Here is a 19,254-nt window from a genome sequence, read left to right on the forward strand (position 1 = left end):
AGCAGACCAACAACAAAAGTAGTAGAAGACAGGAAATAGTTAAAATCAGAGCCGAAATCAACGAAATCGAAACAAAAGAAACAATTGGAAAAATTAACAAAATAAATAGTTGGTTCTTTGAAAAAATAAACAAAATTGATAAACCCTTAGCCACACTAACAAAGAGAAAGAGGGAGAAAACTCAAATTACTAAAATTCGGAATGAACAAGGAAACATCACAACAGACACGAGTGAAATACAAAACATAATTAGAAGCTATTTCGAAAATCTATACTCCAACAAAACAGAAAACCTCGAAGACATCAACAAATTTCTAGAGACATATGAACTACCTAAACTGAACGAGGAGGACATACACACCTTAAATAAACCAATTTCAAGCAATGAAATAGAAGAGGTCATCAAAAGCCTACCAACAAAGAAAAGTCCAGGACCAGATGGGTTCTCAGCCGAGTTCTACAAAACCTTTAAAGAAGAGCTCATTCCAATAGTTCTCAAACTATTCCATGAAATAGAAGAGGAGGGAACCCTACCAAACTCATTCTATGAAGCCAATATCACCCTGATACCTAAACCAGACAGAGACACATCGAGGAAAGAAAATTTCAGACCAATATCCTTAATGAATATCGATGCAAAAATTCTCAACAAAATTTTAGCAAATCGCATACAAATATATATTAAAAAGATAGTGCACCACGATCAAGTGGGTTTTATCCCAGGGATGCAAGGTTGGTTCAACATTCGGAAATCGATAAATGTCATTCACCATATCAACAGACTTAAAGTTAAGAATCACATGATTATTTCAATAGATGCAGAAAAAGCATTTGATAAAATACAGCATCCCTTCATGCTCAAAACACTAGAAAAAATTGGGGTAGTGGGAACATTCCTAAACATTATAAAGGCAATCTACGCTAAGCCCATGGCCAATATCATTCTAAATGGTGAAAAACTGAAAGCGTTCCCCCTAAAAACTGGAACAAGGCAGGGATGCCCTCTTTCACCACTTCTATTCAACATCGTCCTTGAGACTCTAGCCAGAGCAATCAGACAAAACAAAGAAATTAAAGGGATACGAATAGGAAAAGAAGAACTCAAACTATCCCTGTTCGCTGATGACATGATTATATATTTAGAGGAACCTGGAAATTCCACCAGAAAACTTTTAGAACTCATAAGTGAATTCAGTAAAGTAGCAGGTTACAAGATCAATGCTCATAAATCCAATGCATTTTTATACATAAGTGATGAATCTTCAGAAAGAGAAATTAGGAAAACTACCCCATTCACAATAGCATCGAAAAAAATAAAATACTTGGGAATCAATCTCACAAAAGAGGTGAAAGACCTCTACAATGAGAACTACAGAACACTAAAGAAAGAAATTCAAGAAAACCTTAGAAGATGAAAGATCTCCCATGTTCCTGGATAGGCAGAATTAATATCGTCAAAATGGCTATACTACCTAAAGTGCTATACAGATTCAATGCAATTCCAATTAAAATCCCAATGATGTACCTTGCAGAAATAGAGCAAGCAATTATGAAATTCATCTGGAAGAATAAAAAACCTAGAATAGCTAAAGCAATCCTCAGTAGCAAGAGCGAAGCAGGGGGTATTGCAATACCAGATCTTCAACTCTACTACAAAGCAACAGTAACAAAAACGGCATGGTATTGGTACCAAAATAGACAGGTAGATCAATGGTACAGAATAGAGGACATGGACACAAACCCAAATAAATACAATTTTCTCATACTAGACAAAGGTTCCAACAATGTGCAATGGAGAAAAGATAGCCTCTTCAACAAATGGTTCTGGGAAAACTGGAAAACCATATGCAATAGAATGAAATTAAACCCCTATCTCTCACCCTACACAAAACTCAACTCAAATGGATCAAGGACCTCGGAATCAGACCAGAGACCCTGCATCTTATAGAAGAAAAAGTAGGTCCAAATCTTCAACTTGTTGGCTCAGGATCAGATTTCCTTAACAGGACTCCCATAGCACAAGAAATAAAAGCAAGAATCAACAACTGGGATAGATTCAAACTTAAAAGCTTTCTCTCAGCAAAGGAAACTATCAGAAATGTGAAGAGAGAGCCTACAGAGTGGGAGAATATCTTTGCCAACCATACCTCAGATAGAGCGCTAATTTCCAGAATCTATAAAGAACTCAAAAAACTCTACACGAAGAATACAAATAATCCAATCAACAAATGGGCTAAGGAAATGAACAGACACTTCACAGAAGAAGATGTACAAGTAATCAACAGATATATGAAAAAATGTTCAACATCCCTAGTAATAAGGGAAATGCAAATCAAAACTACCCTAAGATTTCATCTCACCCCAATTAGAATGGCGATTATCAAGAATACAAGCAACAATAGGTGTTGGAGAGGATGTGGTGAAAAAGGAACACTCATACATTGCTGGTGGGGTTGCAAATTAGTGCAGCCACTCTGGAAAGCAGTGTGGAGATTCCTCAGAAAGCTTGGAATGGAAACACCATTTGACCCAGCTATCCCACTCCTTGGCCTATACCCAAAGGACTTAAAATCAGCATACTACAGAGATACAGCCACATCAATGTTCACTGCTGCTCAATTCACCATAGCCAGATTGTGGAACCAACCTAGATGCCCTTCAGTTGATGAATGGATAAAGAAACTGTGGCATATTTATACAATGGAATATTACTCCGCAATGAAGAATGATAAAATTATGGCATTTGTAGGCAAATGGTCGAAATTGGAGAATATCATGCTAAGTGAGATAAGCCAATCTCAAAAAACTAAAGGACAAATGATCTCGCTGATAAGCGGATGAGGACATATAATGGGGGGTGGAGGGGCTAGCATTAGGTTTAGGGTTAGGTTTAGAGTTAGGCCAAGGACAGCGGCAAGAATGAAGGAAAGAAGGACTGTGTAGAGGGAAAAGAGGGGTGGGAGGGGTGGGGGGAGGAGAAAAATAAAATAAACATCATTACCCTATGTAAAAAAAAAAAAAAAAAAAAAACACTAATTTGCTCTTAAATTGTTTTATTAAGTTTTATTCTTTAGAAAAAAATAGTCCTAAAAATTAGGGTTTTTACAATTATGGTTAAACAAAAACGTTTAGGGTATTGTACCATATTGCAGAGTCTCAATTTTCCTTTAAAAACTAAACTTGGTTAATATTAATATATCAAGATAATTGTTGGATGGCCACTCTTCTTTGTATATTAAATATATTCATATCTTCCAGGAATACAAATCTTTAAAGTAGAAAATTTACCAAGCTACAGTTGTCAAACTAAATTGTCTGTAATGGTAACTTTAAACTTATAAAGAATAAAAAAAAAAAAAAAAAAAAAAAAAAATCAGAAACATGATGCCAAGGAATGAAAGAAAAAGGAAGTTGATACCCTAACACTGGGAAGATTCTCCCTTGTTAGAAATATCTTCCCCACACATTTCATTTAGCTCAGATCATTAGCATGAATAACATGTGCATTCTGATACTGGATTGAATAGAGGAATAAGGGAAAAGCAGTAGTATAGCACAGTCAATTCAAGGAATAACCTAAGCTGTATTGAGGTATTTACACATGCCCAAACGCATTAGACACCTAGGGTCCAACTAAGGAGTGCTACTGGAGCAGTGGAATGGGGCAGATAATAGAAAAATTCCAGGGCATATATAATTTTACAACTTCACATCAGGAGGAACAACTATGCCTATGATACTGAAAATCATTTAGCCAAGTTGTCTTCAGCTCTGTGTAGGTCAACATTTTTTGAGGCTTGACAAGAAAAATATGCCTAGCAAAATCTGACAGTCTATCCAACCACCAAAACTCTCAACACCTCACCACAGTTCAAAGCCACACCCATTCCCTGCCTTAATTATTGCACTAGGTCCAGAAGTGATCTTTCTGTTCCTACACTTAACCACTTCAAATTCTTCTAAATACATCCCAGCAATGCTGTTAAAGCTAAATCAGAACACAAAGCCCAGAAGGGCTAAAACATAGTAAGTTAAGATACTAGCAGGAAATTAGAAAGGAAAAGGGGACACAGATCATGTAGGGTTTTGGAAAGTCACAATAAAATCTTCAGTTTTCCTTCTGCATAAACTTAAGAATCCAGCAGAGAGGTTATGAACAAAGGAGTTATGTGATCATATAAATGTCATTACAGAACAACACACAAGTCAGGCACAGTGGTACACGTTGTAAACCCCAGCTACTGCGGAGGCTAAAACAAGAGGATTGCAAATCCAAGGCCAATCTGGACAACCTAGTGAGATTCTGTCTCAAAATAAAAAATAAAAAGGGTTGGGGATGTAGCTCAGTAGTGGATAGCCCCTGGATTAAATCCTCAATACCACCAAAAAGAAAAATCCAGACTAGTATGCAAAAAACAGACCATCAGAAGAGAAGATAAACAGGACTAGAATAGGGAGAACAACTGGATTTCAATAATCTGGAAGAAAGCTTAAAGTGGCTTGGACCAGAACAAGGAAAGCAGTATTACAAGTGAAATGAAGTGGGCATATTCTGAATATATTTTAAAGGAAAATTCCACAGGATTTGCTGAAAAATTAGGTTAAAAGGAAAGTTAAAAATGACTAATGTTTTAACAGGTAAATGGAGTTGTTATTTCCCGGAAAAAAAGATAACACAAACAGGTTAGGAGTTAACAGAATTAAACATTTTGTTTTGGATATGTTAAGTGCAATCTACTATTAGACATCCTAATAGAGAGGTCAAAGAGAAACTGGATATAAAAGTCTAGAATCTATTAGCTATGAAAGACTTTTAAATTACGTTAGACCTCAGTATATTTAGAGGCAAAGGACAAAGAACCAGTAAACAGGGATAGATTGGCAATACTATAGAAATAGAGAATAACTAGAAAGCATGGTCTCCTTCAAAGTCATTTGATCAGGGCACTGACAATGGGGTACTTCTATTTTTAAAAACTTTCAGTGACAGTTCACAGAAACATAAATACAGATGGTAAAAGGACAATCAAAACATGAAACAATGCCCAGCCTCAATTAAAATTAAAGAAATAAAAATTAAAACAATCAGATAATATTTTTCTATTATCAGAGTGGGGAAATGAAAAATACCCAGAACCTAATACTAGCATATAGAGAAACAAATATTTTTAATACATTATCGAAGGACAGGTAAATTGGTGCTGCCTTTTCTATATTTGGGGAATTCCTTATCTTGTGAGTCCTTCCCATTATAAAAAGCAATTTCCTGCTGAGCTTGGTGGTGCATGCCTATAATCCCAGCGACTCCAGAGACTGAGGCAGGAGGATTGCAAGTTCAAGGCCAACCTCAGCAACCTAGCAAGGCCCTAAAGAACTTGGCGAGACCCTGTTCTCAAAATTAAATATAGAAAGGGCTGGGGATATGGCTCAGTGCTTAAAAGCCCTGGGTTTAATTCCTGGCACTAAGAAAAAAAAAAAAAGCAATTTCCTCTCTAGTCCCTTTATAGTTCAGACAAAGGAAAATAACTTGGGCTCTCATCTCAATAGAACTTTGTCATAGGAATTTACCATAAACATATAAATGAACATCCAGAATATACACAAATTTATTCATTTCAAAATTCTGTAAAGTACAAGCATCTGTAATCTGAAAATCTGATATCCCAAATGCTCCAAAATCCAAAATTTTTTGAGCATCAACATATCACCTCAAGTAAAATATTTACATGATAAGACACAGAATGCAGATGAATAGACAACAGAAATATTGCCTAAAATTATCTTCAGACTATGTGTATAAGATGCCGAAACATCATTTCATGCTTAGACTTCGTCCTGCACACAATTCATTATGTGTATGCACATATTCCAAAATTCGAAAATAATCCAAAATCTGAAGTATTTTTGGTCCCAAGCATTTTGGATAAGGGATACTCAACCTGTACTATCAAAAACTAGAAATGTAAATGTTCATCACAGATTGTATACCTATGTGGATATATGTGTATTTAATGTGGAAGAGAGAACCAATAAAATAGAATTAAGAATTAATGTTAAGAATTAGGCCAAAGTATTATGTGAATTGAAATAGCCAAAAGGACGAATACTATATGGTTCCACTTCATACATGAAATACCTAGTCAAATTCATAGAAATAAAGAGTAGAATGGTCACTGCCAATAGGATGGGGGGAATGGGGAGTCATTGTTTAACGGGTAGAGTTTGAGTTCTGCAGATAGAGTTTTGTGCATGAAGGTGATGGTAGCAAAACGAAGTACTTAATGCCAATGAACTACACAGTTTAAAATGATTATGATGGTGTTAAAGAAGAAAAGAATTCAATTTAAAAAAAAAAACAAAGAGATAAAAACATTAAGGAGAAAGTTTTAGGCGGGAAACAGGGAAGGAATGACTTGTCAACAAGAACACAGCTGGCACAGTGGCCCACGCCTGTAATCCCAGTTGCTCAAGAGGCTGAGGCAGGAGAATCCCAAGTTCAAAGCCAGCCTCGGCAAAAGCAAGGCACTAAACAACTCAGTGAGACCCTCTCTCTAAATAAAATACAAAATAGAGCTGAGGATGTAGCTCAGTGGCTGAGTGCCCTGAGTTCAATCCTCAGGACCCATAAAAAGAAAAAAAAAGGGAAGAGAGAGAGAGAGAGAGAGAGAACCTATAGATAATAAGTGGCTGAAAAAATTCAACTAGTGAACAGGAATGTGAAGAACAGATGATAAGATATACAAGAGCTTGATTATAAACATATTTATACCAAATTCTAACTTAGCTAACCCTACAGTAGTGATATTATTAGAAACAGCTGGCTTAAAAAGTGCATTTTTTTTTTTTTAAATCAAAGCTTCCCTAATTTGATAGCTCTGAAAGGACTGTCATGTCTCTTTTCCAAGAGAGAAATGAGAAAAGCAGATTTTTTCACTCAGATTGGTCCCATTACAGAACCACTTGCAGACTAAGATCTCTTGTGTGGCAGAGGAGAGGGGTAGGTTCCCTACAGCCAGGCACATACTTAGAGACCTAAAAACCAAAGAAAAAAGGCTTATGAATGGCAGAACGGTTCAACTACTAAACACTTTCAACCTTCACCCTACCCCAATTCCTGTATGCATTTGCTAAAGTGTATGTGTAGGATGTAGTATATAAGCTTCCTTGCAATTCTAACTATGAATAGTACCTATACTACAATGTTATTCTTATTGGCTATATTTACAATTCTTTTGTAGATGCCTAAATTCCAACCAATAAAATACGATTCACAAATTTAAAAATATGTTGTCACTTTTAATTTACTTTTAATTCAATTAGCATAAAAGAATTGTGTTGAACCAATATACTAGAAAGTACCACAATTATTGTAAAAAGAGTTATATTTGTTGATATAGAAACATGTCTATGATAAATGACAAAAGTAAGGTATATACCAGTATTTCAATTCCTTTTGTGTAAATAATCAGTGATATATACTTAAGCTGGTGGATACTACAACACTTTTCTAGAAAAATATGTAAGGCACTTAATAATGGACACCTAAACTGGGCACTGTGGGGCATGCCTGTAATCCCAGCTACTCCAGAGGCTGAGCACATGCTGAACAACTCAGCAAGATCCTACTTAAAAAAAAAAAAAAAAAAAAAAAAAAAGACCTTTGTGGTAGAACACCGGAATGAGAAAGGAAGCTTTTAGCTATTCCCCTATTCCCAAGAAGGGAAGCTTTTTAATACTTTTATGTTTCCATGTGTTTGAAGTTTTTAACCACATTAATACTATTTTATTTACCTATCCATTTATTTATTCAATATAGGTTTATGAGTGGTAAGACTATGACCCAATTGTGTTTTATGCATTTCTGCATTTAAAAAAACTTATTATTATTATAAACTTATTTCCAAAAGAGCACCATTCTTTTGAAATCATCTAGCTTATCTTCTGGATATTGCATTTTGTTTTCTTTCTTATGTAAAATGGGCTTAATACCTATATCACAAGTAATTTTGATGATTAAAAAGATAAAGTATGCAGAAGATCCAATAGAGTGCCTGACACACAGTAAGCAGTTACTAATTATGTATTTGCAAAATTACTTTTGTCACCCAGCATGTATTTGCTCTTTTCCAATATAAGAATATTTTATCTGTGGAACAACCACTCCCTTATTCTTATTCTGTGTGGTTTGAGTCAAGCCAGCATGAGGCTCAGAGTTAAGCCAATTAGAGCCTTCCATTCCTTCTGTAACAGGCTATCCAACAGTTAGCCCAAGACTTTTATTCAAATAAATTATGGGAAGAGAAGTCCTCCTTACATTTCATTTTAGCCCCACCCCTTTTCATTTTAGAGGATTTGAGGCTGGAGTTACTGTGGCTATCTTACCACAGCAAGGGGAGATCCTGGAGGTACCAAAGGCCACACATGGAACCTGAAAATAATATCATGGCAATGCAATATAAAGCAAGTTAAAAAAAAATTCTGGTGTTTTGTTTGAACCCTGAATCCAGTAGTTAGAATTATAGTCACCTGATGTTTTCCCCCCATGCTGGAGACTAAGTTCAGAATAAGTTAGGCAAGCACTCTACCACTAAAGTAAACCTTCAGTAGTAGTCGTCACTAAACTTGCTAATTATAGGAGACAATTTTTTTCTCAAAACAATTTGGATTGGGTTTTCTCTCACTTATATTCTAAAAATAGATACTTCCTCAACATCATTGCTAGCTTATAACCTTAAAAAATGTGATTTATTTTTAGTATTCTAACTATTCTTAAAACACTATCCCATCCTATTTGCTCTCCTGAGCTATACTTTCTACTGCTGCTACCAACTGAATATATCTTTCCATAATTCCAAATTCTACCCTCTAGGAATAAAACATACCCATCCTTTGCCAGACACAGGCACAACTGTAATCCAAGCAGCTCAGGAGGCTGAGGCAGGAGGAATCCAAGATCAAGGCCAACCTCAGAAATTTAGTGAGGTCCTAAGCAACTTAGTGAGACCCTGACTCAAAATAAAAAATAAAAGGTTGGGGATGTAGCTCAGCAATAAAGCACCCCTGGGTTCAACCCCCAGTACCAACAAAACAAAAAAATCCCATCCTTCAAAATGCTATTTCCAAAAAGAACAAACTTGTTTTTTTTAAAAATGCTGTTTCCAGAAAACAACTAGCTTCCTAGCTTCCAGAGCTTTTAAATTTTGCTTCATTTGAGGATTTTTGGTGATAAATTAGGTGAGAGTTTCAGTAAGATTAACATACTAGGAGGCTTCTTTTTTTTAAGTGCTGCTTATTGAACCCAGAGCCTCAACCATCCAAGGCAAGCACTCCACCAAGCTACACGCCCTGTCCTAGGGGCTTATATTATCAAGATGGATATTCATTTCTATCTTCACTGTCTCTATCCAACTTATTAATTTTGAACAGTATTCTCTTTATACATTATTTACACAAATTCACATTTATTTATCTAATTTAATTTATCTAATTTATCTAAATATTTAGTTATAATCTATTTAAACATTACTCATAAATCTAATTTCAGAATTTCTGCAACTTTTCAGAAGGCAGAGAAATATATATTATTATAATGATAATAAAACTGTGCACTTAAAAGAAATGCAAATAAGGATTTTAATTTTCATTCTAGTTTTTTTCTTTGAATTTATTATTTCTCCCTGTTGGGTATAATTTTACTTTTCTAAGGTGAAAAATGAGGCTTCCTTTCTCACACTTCCTGAATTTGCAGATAAGGATTGTTGGTAGATTTTAGATTAGAAAGTGAGACATGATCATAATGTCCAAAGTCTGGGTTATGATTGTAACCTAGTCCTTCCCAGGTAGACTAGCTTCTCTTTCTAATTAGACTCAGTTAATTTTTATGAGAAGTATCCAAAGTAATGGCAACAATCAACAAAAGTATTTCTTATAATCTTAATACCTTCTCAAAAATTACACTTACAATCTTCAAAAACATTACACTTATTCTGAATGCCTTATTTTCATCAAATATATTGATCTCCAAATTTAAGGCTACTCTGTAGCTGTTTTTTATTATTTTCTTCATTCTGCAACCTGGTTTAGGCTTGTTTTGACAATGTTTGTTCTGAGTGGGGGGCATGGTTAGATTCAACTAAAACTACATTTCTTTCGCATCAGTCATTGAGAACTTTCATACTCACAGCAATCATCTAAGGCAGTAAAACTAGTGTTTATTTATGACTTATCGTTCTTCCTATTCCCTCTTCACTAATTCAAGGATTCACAAAGAACAGTACTTGACTGACCTTCAGGGTCTGTACTCTTAACCATCAAAATCCATAAAAGCTATAGATTTTTTTCCAAAAATGTCTTCAAATTTTTTTCCTTTCTACTGTGTAGGCACTTTTTTTTTATTATTATGTTGGCTTATTTATTAAGTTATTCTTTATTAAATGGCAATTTATGTTTTTGAGAAAACTCATTTTGTTAAGATGTTCAAAAATAGGATAGCTCACAGTTGTATATGGTATTTTATTTTTTCCATTATTTTGTTGGTACATTATAGTTTTACATAATAGTTGAATTTGTGTTACATATTCATACAAGCACACAATATAATTTGGTGGGCGATTTTCACCTCCCATATAGAGGGCTGTACAGTAACAATCTAACTTAAAGGCATGACGGATCCCCTTTAATACATCCCATAATTACTGTAGTTATTATTCCTATTTTTACCAAGTCATTCCTTGATTCAAAATTTTTCTAATAGCTGTTTCTTCCATCTCATATTTAATATTCTTGATTCAGCTTTCAGGATCCTTCCTAAGCTACCCTTCTTCTAACTTGGAATCCCATTATTCATCTTTAGCACTTACATTAATAAGGTCAATGTCATAAACAATAACATTAAAGGTTTATATGTGCTAGATGAACAATTATAATCAATACTATAAGGTAGCTATTATATGCTAGTTTTATAAATGCCCCCCAAAGAGACTGATAAATTGAGTAAACTGTCCAAGTATATAGCTTTAAAATGATGGCACGGGGGAGTATAACTATTTTCTATTTATGTCTTTCAAATATATTGTGCTTTCTGCTCCTCATAGGACCACCCAATTTGGTCTAGTCTGCTTTTTTCATAGTTGGTATCTCTTTCATTCAAGTTCTGTAGTATTTTACAATCTTTGAAAATGTAAGATTCCAGAGCCTTCAAAGAGAATCTCTATATCCTCTTGGTATGCCTACAAGTCAAAACTTTTTTTCATTCAGCTTTCTTTTCTGTATTTTATTTTGCTTTATAAAAATGTTATTTTTTCACTGCAAATATAAAAATATAATACTGAGTAAATGCTTATTCAAATCACACCAGTCTCCCAACTCACCAAATTCTTACTTGAGTAAAGTATCCTCTCCACCCCTTTCTGAGAATTAACTGAACCTAACTTTATGCTTCTCAGTGCAAGAACCATAATATATTAAGATCAACAAAGTAAATTCATTCATAAAGAAGATTTTTGCTGCCTTAATATGCGAGGCCCAAAGTATGCAAAAGTTAAAAAAAAAAAAAAGGAAAGGATCAACTCAACCTAAGAGTTGTTGAATAAAAAGCTTACTGAAGGGAATCAAATCAACTAATGGTTCTTTAACACTGTAGGGAATTTAGGATCAAATCTGATGAAAACTGTGGAAAAAATAAACTCTCCAGAAAAATTCACAGAGAGAATTTTGTACACGATTTGATGGGGAATTATGAACTCTAAAAACCAATAATCCACCAGCACATCACAGAGTCGGAGTTAAAAAGACACTAACTGCCAGATGCAGTGGCCTATGCAGTGGCCTAGGCCTGTAATCCCAGCAAACTCAGGAGGCTGAGTGAGGCAGGAGGATCACAAGTTGAAGACCAGACTCCCCAAATTAAAGAACCCCCAAGCAATTTTCTGAGACCTGACTCAAAATAAAAAACAAATGGGGCTGAGGGTTGGTTTTTTAGCTCCGTGGTAAACGCCCCTGGATTGCGGGGGCGGGAGGGTGAAATCACCAACAAAACCAAGTTCTCTGGGACCAGGAATTGTCATACAGTGCAACATATACAAAAGTTACTTAAGAAATATTTGATGATTGGTAACTCTCTCATAAATATATGGAGATGACCACGGCAAAACGTTTCTTCCATTAGGAGTCCTTCAGACAAATGATTTTTAGTAGTCCGAAACCCCCTTCACTAAATAACTCGAAAACCAGTATTTTGCTATTCACATGTGGCCTACCTGATTATTCACTAATCCAGGTCTTCTCTTCTAGTTGTCTTCTCTCTACCGTCTTCAAACTTAGGGATTCCTCCTTGGTTTCCAAAAAGTCCTGACAAGAGCGACACAGTCCTCGCCCCTCAGGGAGACAAAATAACTGATGCACCACGAACCACACACCCTCAAGGCGAGGGAAGGCAGGGTCCAGGGACGACTGCGACTTCCAAACCCTTTCTTCAAAACGTCAGGAGGTGAGGAGATTTACCTCAAGATCCAGGAAAGCAGCGGCTACTGCTGCTAGAGCTGGGACCAGTTACAGAGAAGACGCCCGACCTTTCCGTCACCATAGCGACTTCTAAGCGCTAGCTTTTTCTCCTTCTTCCCGCGATACTTCCCAGAGGTGCGTCATCCGAGCGGGCCCGAGACCCCACCCCTAAGCGAGCCCGCCCTCTCGTTAAGGGTCGTTATTGGACAACTGAGCCCCGTCTCTTAACTGTGGGCGGGGCCCTATTTTTTTTCCTCTTTTTTTAAAATTCGCCAGGTTGTGTTTTCAAATGCTGTAGTTTCCGTAACAGTGCTTCTACTATAGACCACAGGGAACACATTTCCTCGCTTTTCCTTTCCACCGAGAAACCGCCCTTACCACTTGGGTCCCATCAAGAGTTCACGCATGCGCATAAAGGAGCAAAAGATGGCGGTGATAATCGCCGCACTGTTTTTTCAAATTAGTAGATCCCAGAAATCATTGCGCGCATTTGTAACGAATTTCCGTTCGAGTTTGTATTTTAGGCGCCATTTTCGAGTGAAGGACCCGGAGCCGAAGCACCGGTAGGCGCAGGGGGGAGGGGGCCTTTACAACTGTTTCCAGCCCTGGTCTGAGTGGACTGTCCCGCAGGTAAAGTACTTCTTTTCCTGATAAGGTTGTCACACTCTTACTTTCTGTCCTGTCCACGGGCGCCTGGAAATTAGAGGCCTTGAACTAAAGCAGCGAAGTCCGGGGTGAGGAGGCTGCTACTGGGAGATTCTCTCGCTGTCACCCCTCCCCCCTCGGCCGCTCCCTGCGGCTGGGGCTCCAGCGCGCTTCTCCCGAGCGCCACTTCTCTGAGCTGCTTACAGCCTCTCTTAGGGAGGCTCAAGCCTCTCGGATCTCTTCTCAGAAATTCTGTTCTCTCTCAGGAAAACGGCGTCTCCTCCAATACCCCCCCTTCGTCTCCCAGGGGACTAGTCACCGGGTCTGACCCTTTACTGTTGGCTTTACTTACTACCACCCAACGGGACCGCCCCGGACCCCAGAGAGACAAATTCCTGTTACACGAGCAAGCCCTGCTGTCGTCCTGTTTGGAAGTGGCTAGTCGTCGGTACCAGCTTCGGCCATACTTGCCGATGGGACGGGGGAAGAGACCTCGAATCCCCAGGGCGCTCTAGATGCCAAGAGCTAGATGGCGGGGAGAGGAAGGCGGGCGGCAAGTCGCCCGTGGGTCTTTACTGTAGAAAGGGTTGATGGCCATTCAAACCTGAAGCTAACACGAACTCCACTGAAAAGTCGGTGCGCTTGCATCCCTAGTCCGAAAAGCGAGGAAAGGTCAACAAATGACCTCTTATAGGAGATGTTTCGTTTATAAATAGGTTAGAGTGCTTTCTTACGCTGGAAGTGGACGGGTGGAAGGCCTTAAAAATTTTTTAAAAACCTTAGCTGTTGCTAGATCCTTGATTTCCAGGCACGTCCAGACTTTCCCACCTACATGGGTCTTAAGAAAACCCATCCGCCTTGTTGCCATTTGGGGCTTTTTTGTGGTCCTCTTCTTGAGGATTCTTCGCCTCTGAGCGGGATTTTAAAGTGCGACTCTCGGAAACAGGTGGGGTGGAAAGTAATCGGGATGGGTTTTGCTGGCTGACTTGCTCCGGCTCTTCCCCGACCCCAGCGACCATGCCGCGTAAAGGCACCCAGCCCTCCACAGCCCGCCGTAAAGAGGAAGGGCCGCCGCTGTCCCCGGACGGCACCAGCAGCGACGCGGAACCCGATCCGCCGACCGGCCGCACCGAGAGCCAAACTGCAGCCCCAGGTGAGGTAGTGACCCGCCGCGACTCTGTAGGAGCGCAAACCGAGGCGCCCGACCGTGTCGGTGCCCAACTCGAGACTTGCTGTGGTTGTGGCACGCGTGCAAAAGACTGGGGTTGACGTCTGAAGATCCAGTCACTCCCTTAGAGCAGTTCTGGAAAGCCTTTCCGCGATTCAGAAATAGGGCTCCCGTGCAATTTCGGTGTAACGGTGCTGGAGGTGATGGGGGTGAGCAGATGGCTTCAGTTGTGAATTTCCGTTTGTGGCATTTTGGAATGGTACTGACATCTTTATATTTCCATTGAAATTGGCATAGTGAGCCAAGAGCTAGTGAGGTTTATTTTCTTTCGCAGACACAGTCATCATGACTGAACATGATTAAAAGTTGCTTGACCCTAACCTCACCTCCGAGGTCTTAGATTGCCTTTAAAGGGAAGATGATGACTTAGAACCTATTGTCACTTTTGGAGTCCAAGATTTGGGTGATATTATGAAACCCCTGTGACTGTGGCGCTGAAGCTAGTGAATTTTTCAGATATTCAAATATACGGAAAGTCTAGAGCCTTAGAGTGTCAACTCCTGTTTAGGGATACAGGGAATCAGTTTTTTGTGGTTTTCCCAGATTTGTTTTATGATGTGGTGTTTTGACTCCTAAGAAGTATATTGTAGTTCTATAGAATTTTAGAACTGGTGGCATTTCTTTCAAGAGTTTTTTTGTGTTTTGTTTTTTAATTAACCCAAGCTAAAGGATTTGATTGATATCCCCAGGAGTTTAGGCTAATACTGTATTTGTGTGGAAAATTTGAGGTCCTAGGTTTCATAAGTAACATTTCTCATTCCGTTTTTTTAAATATCAGCAGGCAGCAGTCCTCCGAACTAATAGTATTAATATAGGCTTTTTTCCTCCCTCTTGCCTTTGGTTCATCAAGAGACTCCAGGTGAGGAACTTGATAACAGAAGTTTAGAAGAGATTTTGAACAGTATTCCTCCACCCCCACCTCCAGCAATGACCAATGAAGCTGGAGCTCCTCGGCTTATGATAACTCATATTGTAAACCAGAACTTCAAGTCTTATGCTGGGGAAAAAATTCTGGGACCTTTCCATAAGGTATTTGCCCATTTCAAATAACTATTGTAAAGGAATATAGGATGTTTCAGTTTTCTAACTATTCTCTGTAATAAACTTGGTTTGTTTCCTTTGATTTTAACAAATGATTGATTTATTTATTATCTTTGGTACCTTTTTAGCTATAAAGATCTCGTGTAAGGAATCCGTGTTGATTGAAGGGGAGTATTTTCCCTTTCTTAGAATGAGTTTTGTAAAAAGTGAAATACAGTTGTAACGTTTTTATTTAAGGTGTTGAAACTTATAGAAAACTCAAGTTGTATATCTTCTAACAATGGAAACTTAAATCCTTTTTTTTAGTGTGAGTTAAAAAAAAGCAAGCAGTTTAAATTAAAATCAGTAGTACTGGTGTGACCTTTTAAACTTTGAAATCTTTTTTTGTTTTGTTTTTTTATGCAGCGTTTTTCCTGTATTATTGGGCCAAATGGCAGTGGTAAATCCAATGTTATTGATTCTATGCTTTTTGTATTTGGCTATCGAGCACAAAAAATAAGATCGAAAAAACTATCAGTACTAATACATAATTCTGATGAACACAAGGATATTCTGAGTTGTACTGTAGAAGTTCATTTTCAAAAGATAATTGATAAGGTAAGGGGTTTTCTCCATAATCATATTTTCTTTTTGGAAAGTGGAGGAGTCTATGAAATATAAATAGAATTTTTAGCCACAGAAGTGAATTATAGATAGCTCATTGTGATCTTACCTTTTTGAAGTAAAACATTGAGCAGTTTTAGGATCCTAGGGTGCGAAATAGGCATTCTGTTACTACAAGTTTTGTTTGTTTTCTAAAGTTGTATTTTTATTGCTTTAAAATAAATTACCTAAACTTGAAAATATAATAGTCGACTGATTCTATCATTGCCATTATTTCAGTGCACGTTAAATTTGTTAGTAGTGGTCCTAAAAGAAATTTTTCTCAATTTTTACTACAGTGATTAAGCCATTTTGAAATCGAAGAAGGGCAAGCTAACATGTTTGTTTTTTAGAAATAGAGATGATTATAGGTAAAGTGGCTATTTAGATTATTTACATAGTTGTGTTGGTATTGTGGGGTCTCCCCTCCTGTCTATTTAATGATTAACCATGGAAAATCATGGTTCAAGAATTACTGAATGGAACATAAAAATAAAGGATTCGAATTACGTAATGAAACAGAAAGCTGACTTAGCTGTTGTTGTTTTAATATAAAGGGATTTAATTACAAACAAGCATCTATTTTAATTTTGCTTGTTAATACATTTTACTGTACAATTTGAATTAGAAAGTAGATTGTCAGGTTTTAGTCATTGCTTATTAATTACATTTGATTCACCTAAATTTGAAAAACCATAGCTTCAATATGACAACTTTTAAGGAAAGTGAGTTTTAATACTAAGGGAGATTTAGTTGTAAATTTTTTACAGTTCTTTTTACCTTCAATTAATGTTACATTCTTTAGCCCCACCTCCAATAAAGTATCACCCCATTACTACCTTTTTTCTTGATTTCTTATAGCTTTTTTAAAATGGATTAGAATTGCAGTCAGTCAGCAGTATGGTTTGGTTTGAATATGGTGGGAATCTACTCTTACCAATTAAATATGTTTTTTCACTTGTTTGGAGCTGGAGTTTTTGTTTGTTTGATTTGGCTTTGGGGTTTTAGAATCTTTGAGAGAGGAATCAAACAATTTGGAAAAGTATCTATCCTTTCCCAAGTGAGGTTATTTTTGAGAACTGTTGCTAATTTCTGTGCAAGTAATCCGTAGAAGTGATTTCAGTATAGAGTGAGTAAAATTTGAAGCAGACCTGTGACTTAATACCAACAGTTGTGTTCTTGTTTTGTTTTTCCTCAAAACAGGAAGGGGATGATTATGAAGTCGTTCCTAACAGTAATTTCTATGTATCCAGAACAGCCTACAGAGATAATACTTCTGTCTATCACATAAGTGGGAAGAAAAAGACATTTAAAGATGTTGGAAACCTCCTTCGAAGTCATGGAATTGACTTGGACCATAATAGGTTTTTAATCTTACAGGTAAATTTATTAAAGACTTAAGAGGTTCTCTTGTTTTGTTTTCCAATAAAGCTGGGAGTCGGGGGTTCCACTCTTGGATGAATCCTGTATATTTGAGGCCTTAAAGTACTGTAGCAGCACATCATGGTTTACATACTACAGTCAAGATGCGAATCATTATTTGCTGCTCTGGAAATTTAAGGAAATTCATTCAAAATATATTTTCATTGTCATGTTTGTTTTATATTTGTATGAACTGACATACTTGTTCCACTCTAGCAGCACGTAAATATTGGCGTAGTAAAATATGTATTAAACACCAATATTATTGTGCTGCTTTAGTGTGGCAAGGACATAGCAACTATTTGTTTATATTTCCTTTTAAGAACATTTTCAGTGAAATTCGTTATCTTTTAATAGTCTGTCCTTTTGTTCTTTTCTAATATAGTGAATAAAGAAAATCTGTACTTGGTGTTTGGCAAAAATCTCCAAGCATCTAATTTAATTTAATCTCCTTAATAGTTATCTGTAAGTTTGCTCAATTTGTTTTCTTTTTTTGAAGAAGTGTCAGAATTAAGTACTTGATATTAAGTTGATATTATTGGAAAGTTTGTAGTTTTTAAGTAAAGGTGTATTCTACCAACATTGCCTGGCAAGAAAAATTCTCTTTTTCTTTCCCATGTCTTATCTTTCAAAAAATAGTTATTTATTTATTTACTTATTTATTTATTTTAGTGTAAGTGTACTGCTTTGGCAGATGTTTTTGAATTCTTATTTGATTTGACAGCATCCTTTTATTCCTGTGTCCTATCCAGAATTACTTAGAGCATAATAAGAAAGGCAAAAAACTGTCCCTTTATGCATAAATAACTACTGATATACTTCAGTGTCTTAAATCGGGAATTTTGATTGAATACCAAGTTTTTCTGGTGACAAACATGAAACGTTAGCACCTATTTCCATTCTAGTCTGTATTTTTCAGTTACTTTCTAAAATACTGCTTTTAGGTATACACAGTATGCAAGGCCAATCAATAACATTTTGGCTTTTAAATCAAAACTTCTGTGGATGTTCATATTTAGGTATCTTGATTTGATTAAGGATAAAACATCCCTTTATAATAATAAATTTAATGATAGCATTTTGCAGGAAATTACACTTGTGTTTATTTTTTGTTCATTTTTCTTCACTGTTGTCACTCTGGGATAATCAAAGTTTTATATTTCTGCAAAGACTGATAAAAATAAAATGGACTGCATTTTAGTTTTCCTAAGACTATCTTTTTTCTCTGTGCAGTTTTTTCCTACATAAAACAGTAATCAGTAATGATATAATAATCTCCCATAGAAGTAAATAAGAATAATTATAAATTCTCTAGTTTATATTAAATGTATTCTTCTAAAGTACCTGGGATAGGTACTTAATCCATATGTTTTAATAATAGTCTCAACCTTTTTTTCCTCTGCTTTTATCAAATTGTTTAGACTGCTTACTAAATATTACCAAAGCAAACCTTCCAAGTTAATACAATTTATAGATAGGAACTTCAGAAAAATGTTTGAAGGAAAGAGCCAGTAGTTTATCTGGTTTATTGTGTGTTTTGCTTTAAGATTAAAAAGCACTAAATTTTAAAAGTCCATGGAGGTTTTTGTATAACAATGTATAGTGTTTATGTAATGGTTTAGTGGATTTTGCAGGGGGTAAGAGAAGGTACTAGGAATTAAACCCAGGGGCACTTAACCATTGAACCACATCCCCAACCCTTTTTATTTTTTTATTTTTGAGACAGGGTCTCACCAAGTTGGTTAGTCCCTGCTAAGTTGCTAAGGCTGACTTTG

At 36.6% G+C, this 19,254-nt stretch overlaps 2 protein-coding genes across 9 annotated transcripts in view; one reads left to right on the top strand and one right to left on the bottom strand.

The window, feature by feature from the left end:
• Ift80 (intraflagellar transport 80) overlaps positions 1-12,607 on the bottom strand; it is a 115,568-nt gene extending 102,961 nt beyond the window's left edge. For all 5 annotated transcript variants that reach the window (XM_047564616.1, XM_047564613.1, XM_047564614.1 and 2 more), the window contains exon 1: positions 12,258-12,607. The gene's annotated coding sequence lies outside the window, so the exon portion shown is untranslated. The remainder of the gene's footprint in view (positions 1-12,257) is intronic.
• A 367-nt stretch (positions 12,608-12,974) lies between these two features.
• Smc4 (structural maintenance of chromosomes 4) overlaps positions 12,975-19,254 on the top strand; it is a 31,784-nt gene continuing 25,504 nt past the window's right edge. For 2 of the 4 annotated variants that reach the window (XM_047564361.1, XM_047564365.1), the window contains exons 1-5: positions 12,975-13,131; positions 14,159-14,299; positions 15,225-15,403; positions 15,821-16,012; positions 17,261-17,437. In XM_047564361.1, coding sequence (XP_047420317.1) covers positions 14,164-14,299; positions 15,225-15,403; positions 15,821-16,012; positions 17,261-17,437 — 684 coding nt within the window. In that variant the 5' untranslated portion in view covers positions 12,975-13,131; positions 14,159-14,163. Of the gene's footprint in view, positions 13,132-14,092; positions 14,300-15,224; positions 15,404-15,820; positions 16,013-17,260; positions 17,438-19,254 lie in introns of all 4 variants that reach the window. The other 2 variants (XM_047564362.1, XM_047564364.1) reach the window with 2 other exon arrangements.

Source organism: Sciurus carolinensis, chromosome 9 (assembly GCF_902686445.1).
Source record: "Sciurus carolinensis chromosome 9, mSciCar1.2, whole genome shotgun sequence".
Classification (NCBI taxonomy): Eukaryota; Metazoa; Chordata; class Mammalia; order Rodentia; family Sciuridae; genus Sciurus; species Sciurus carolinensis.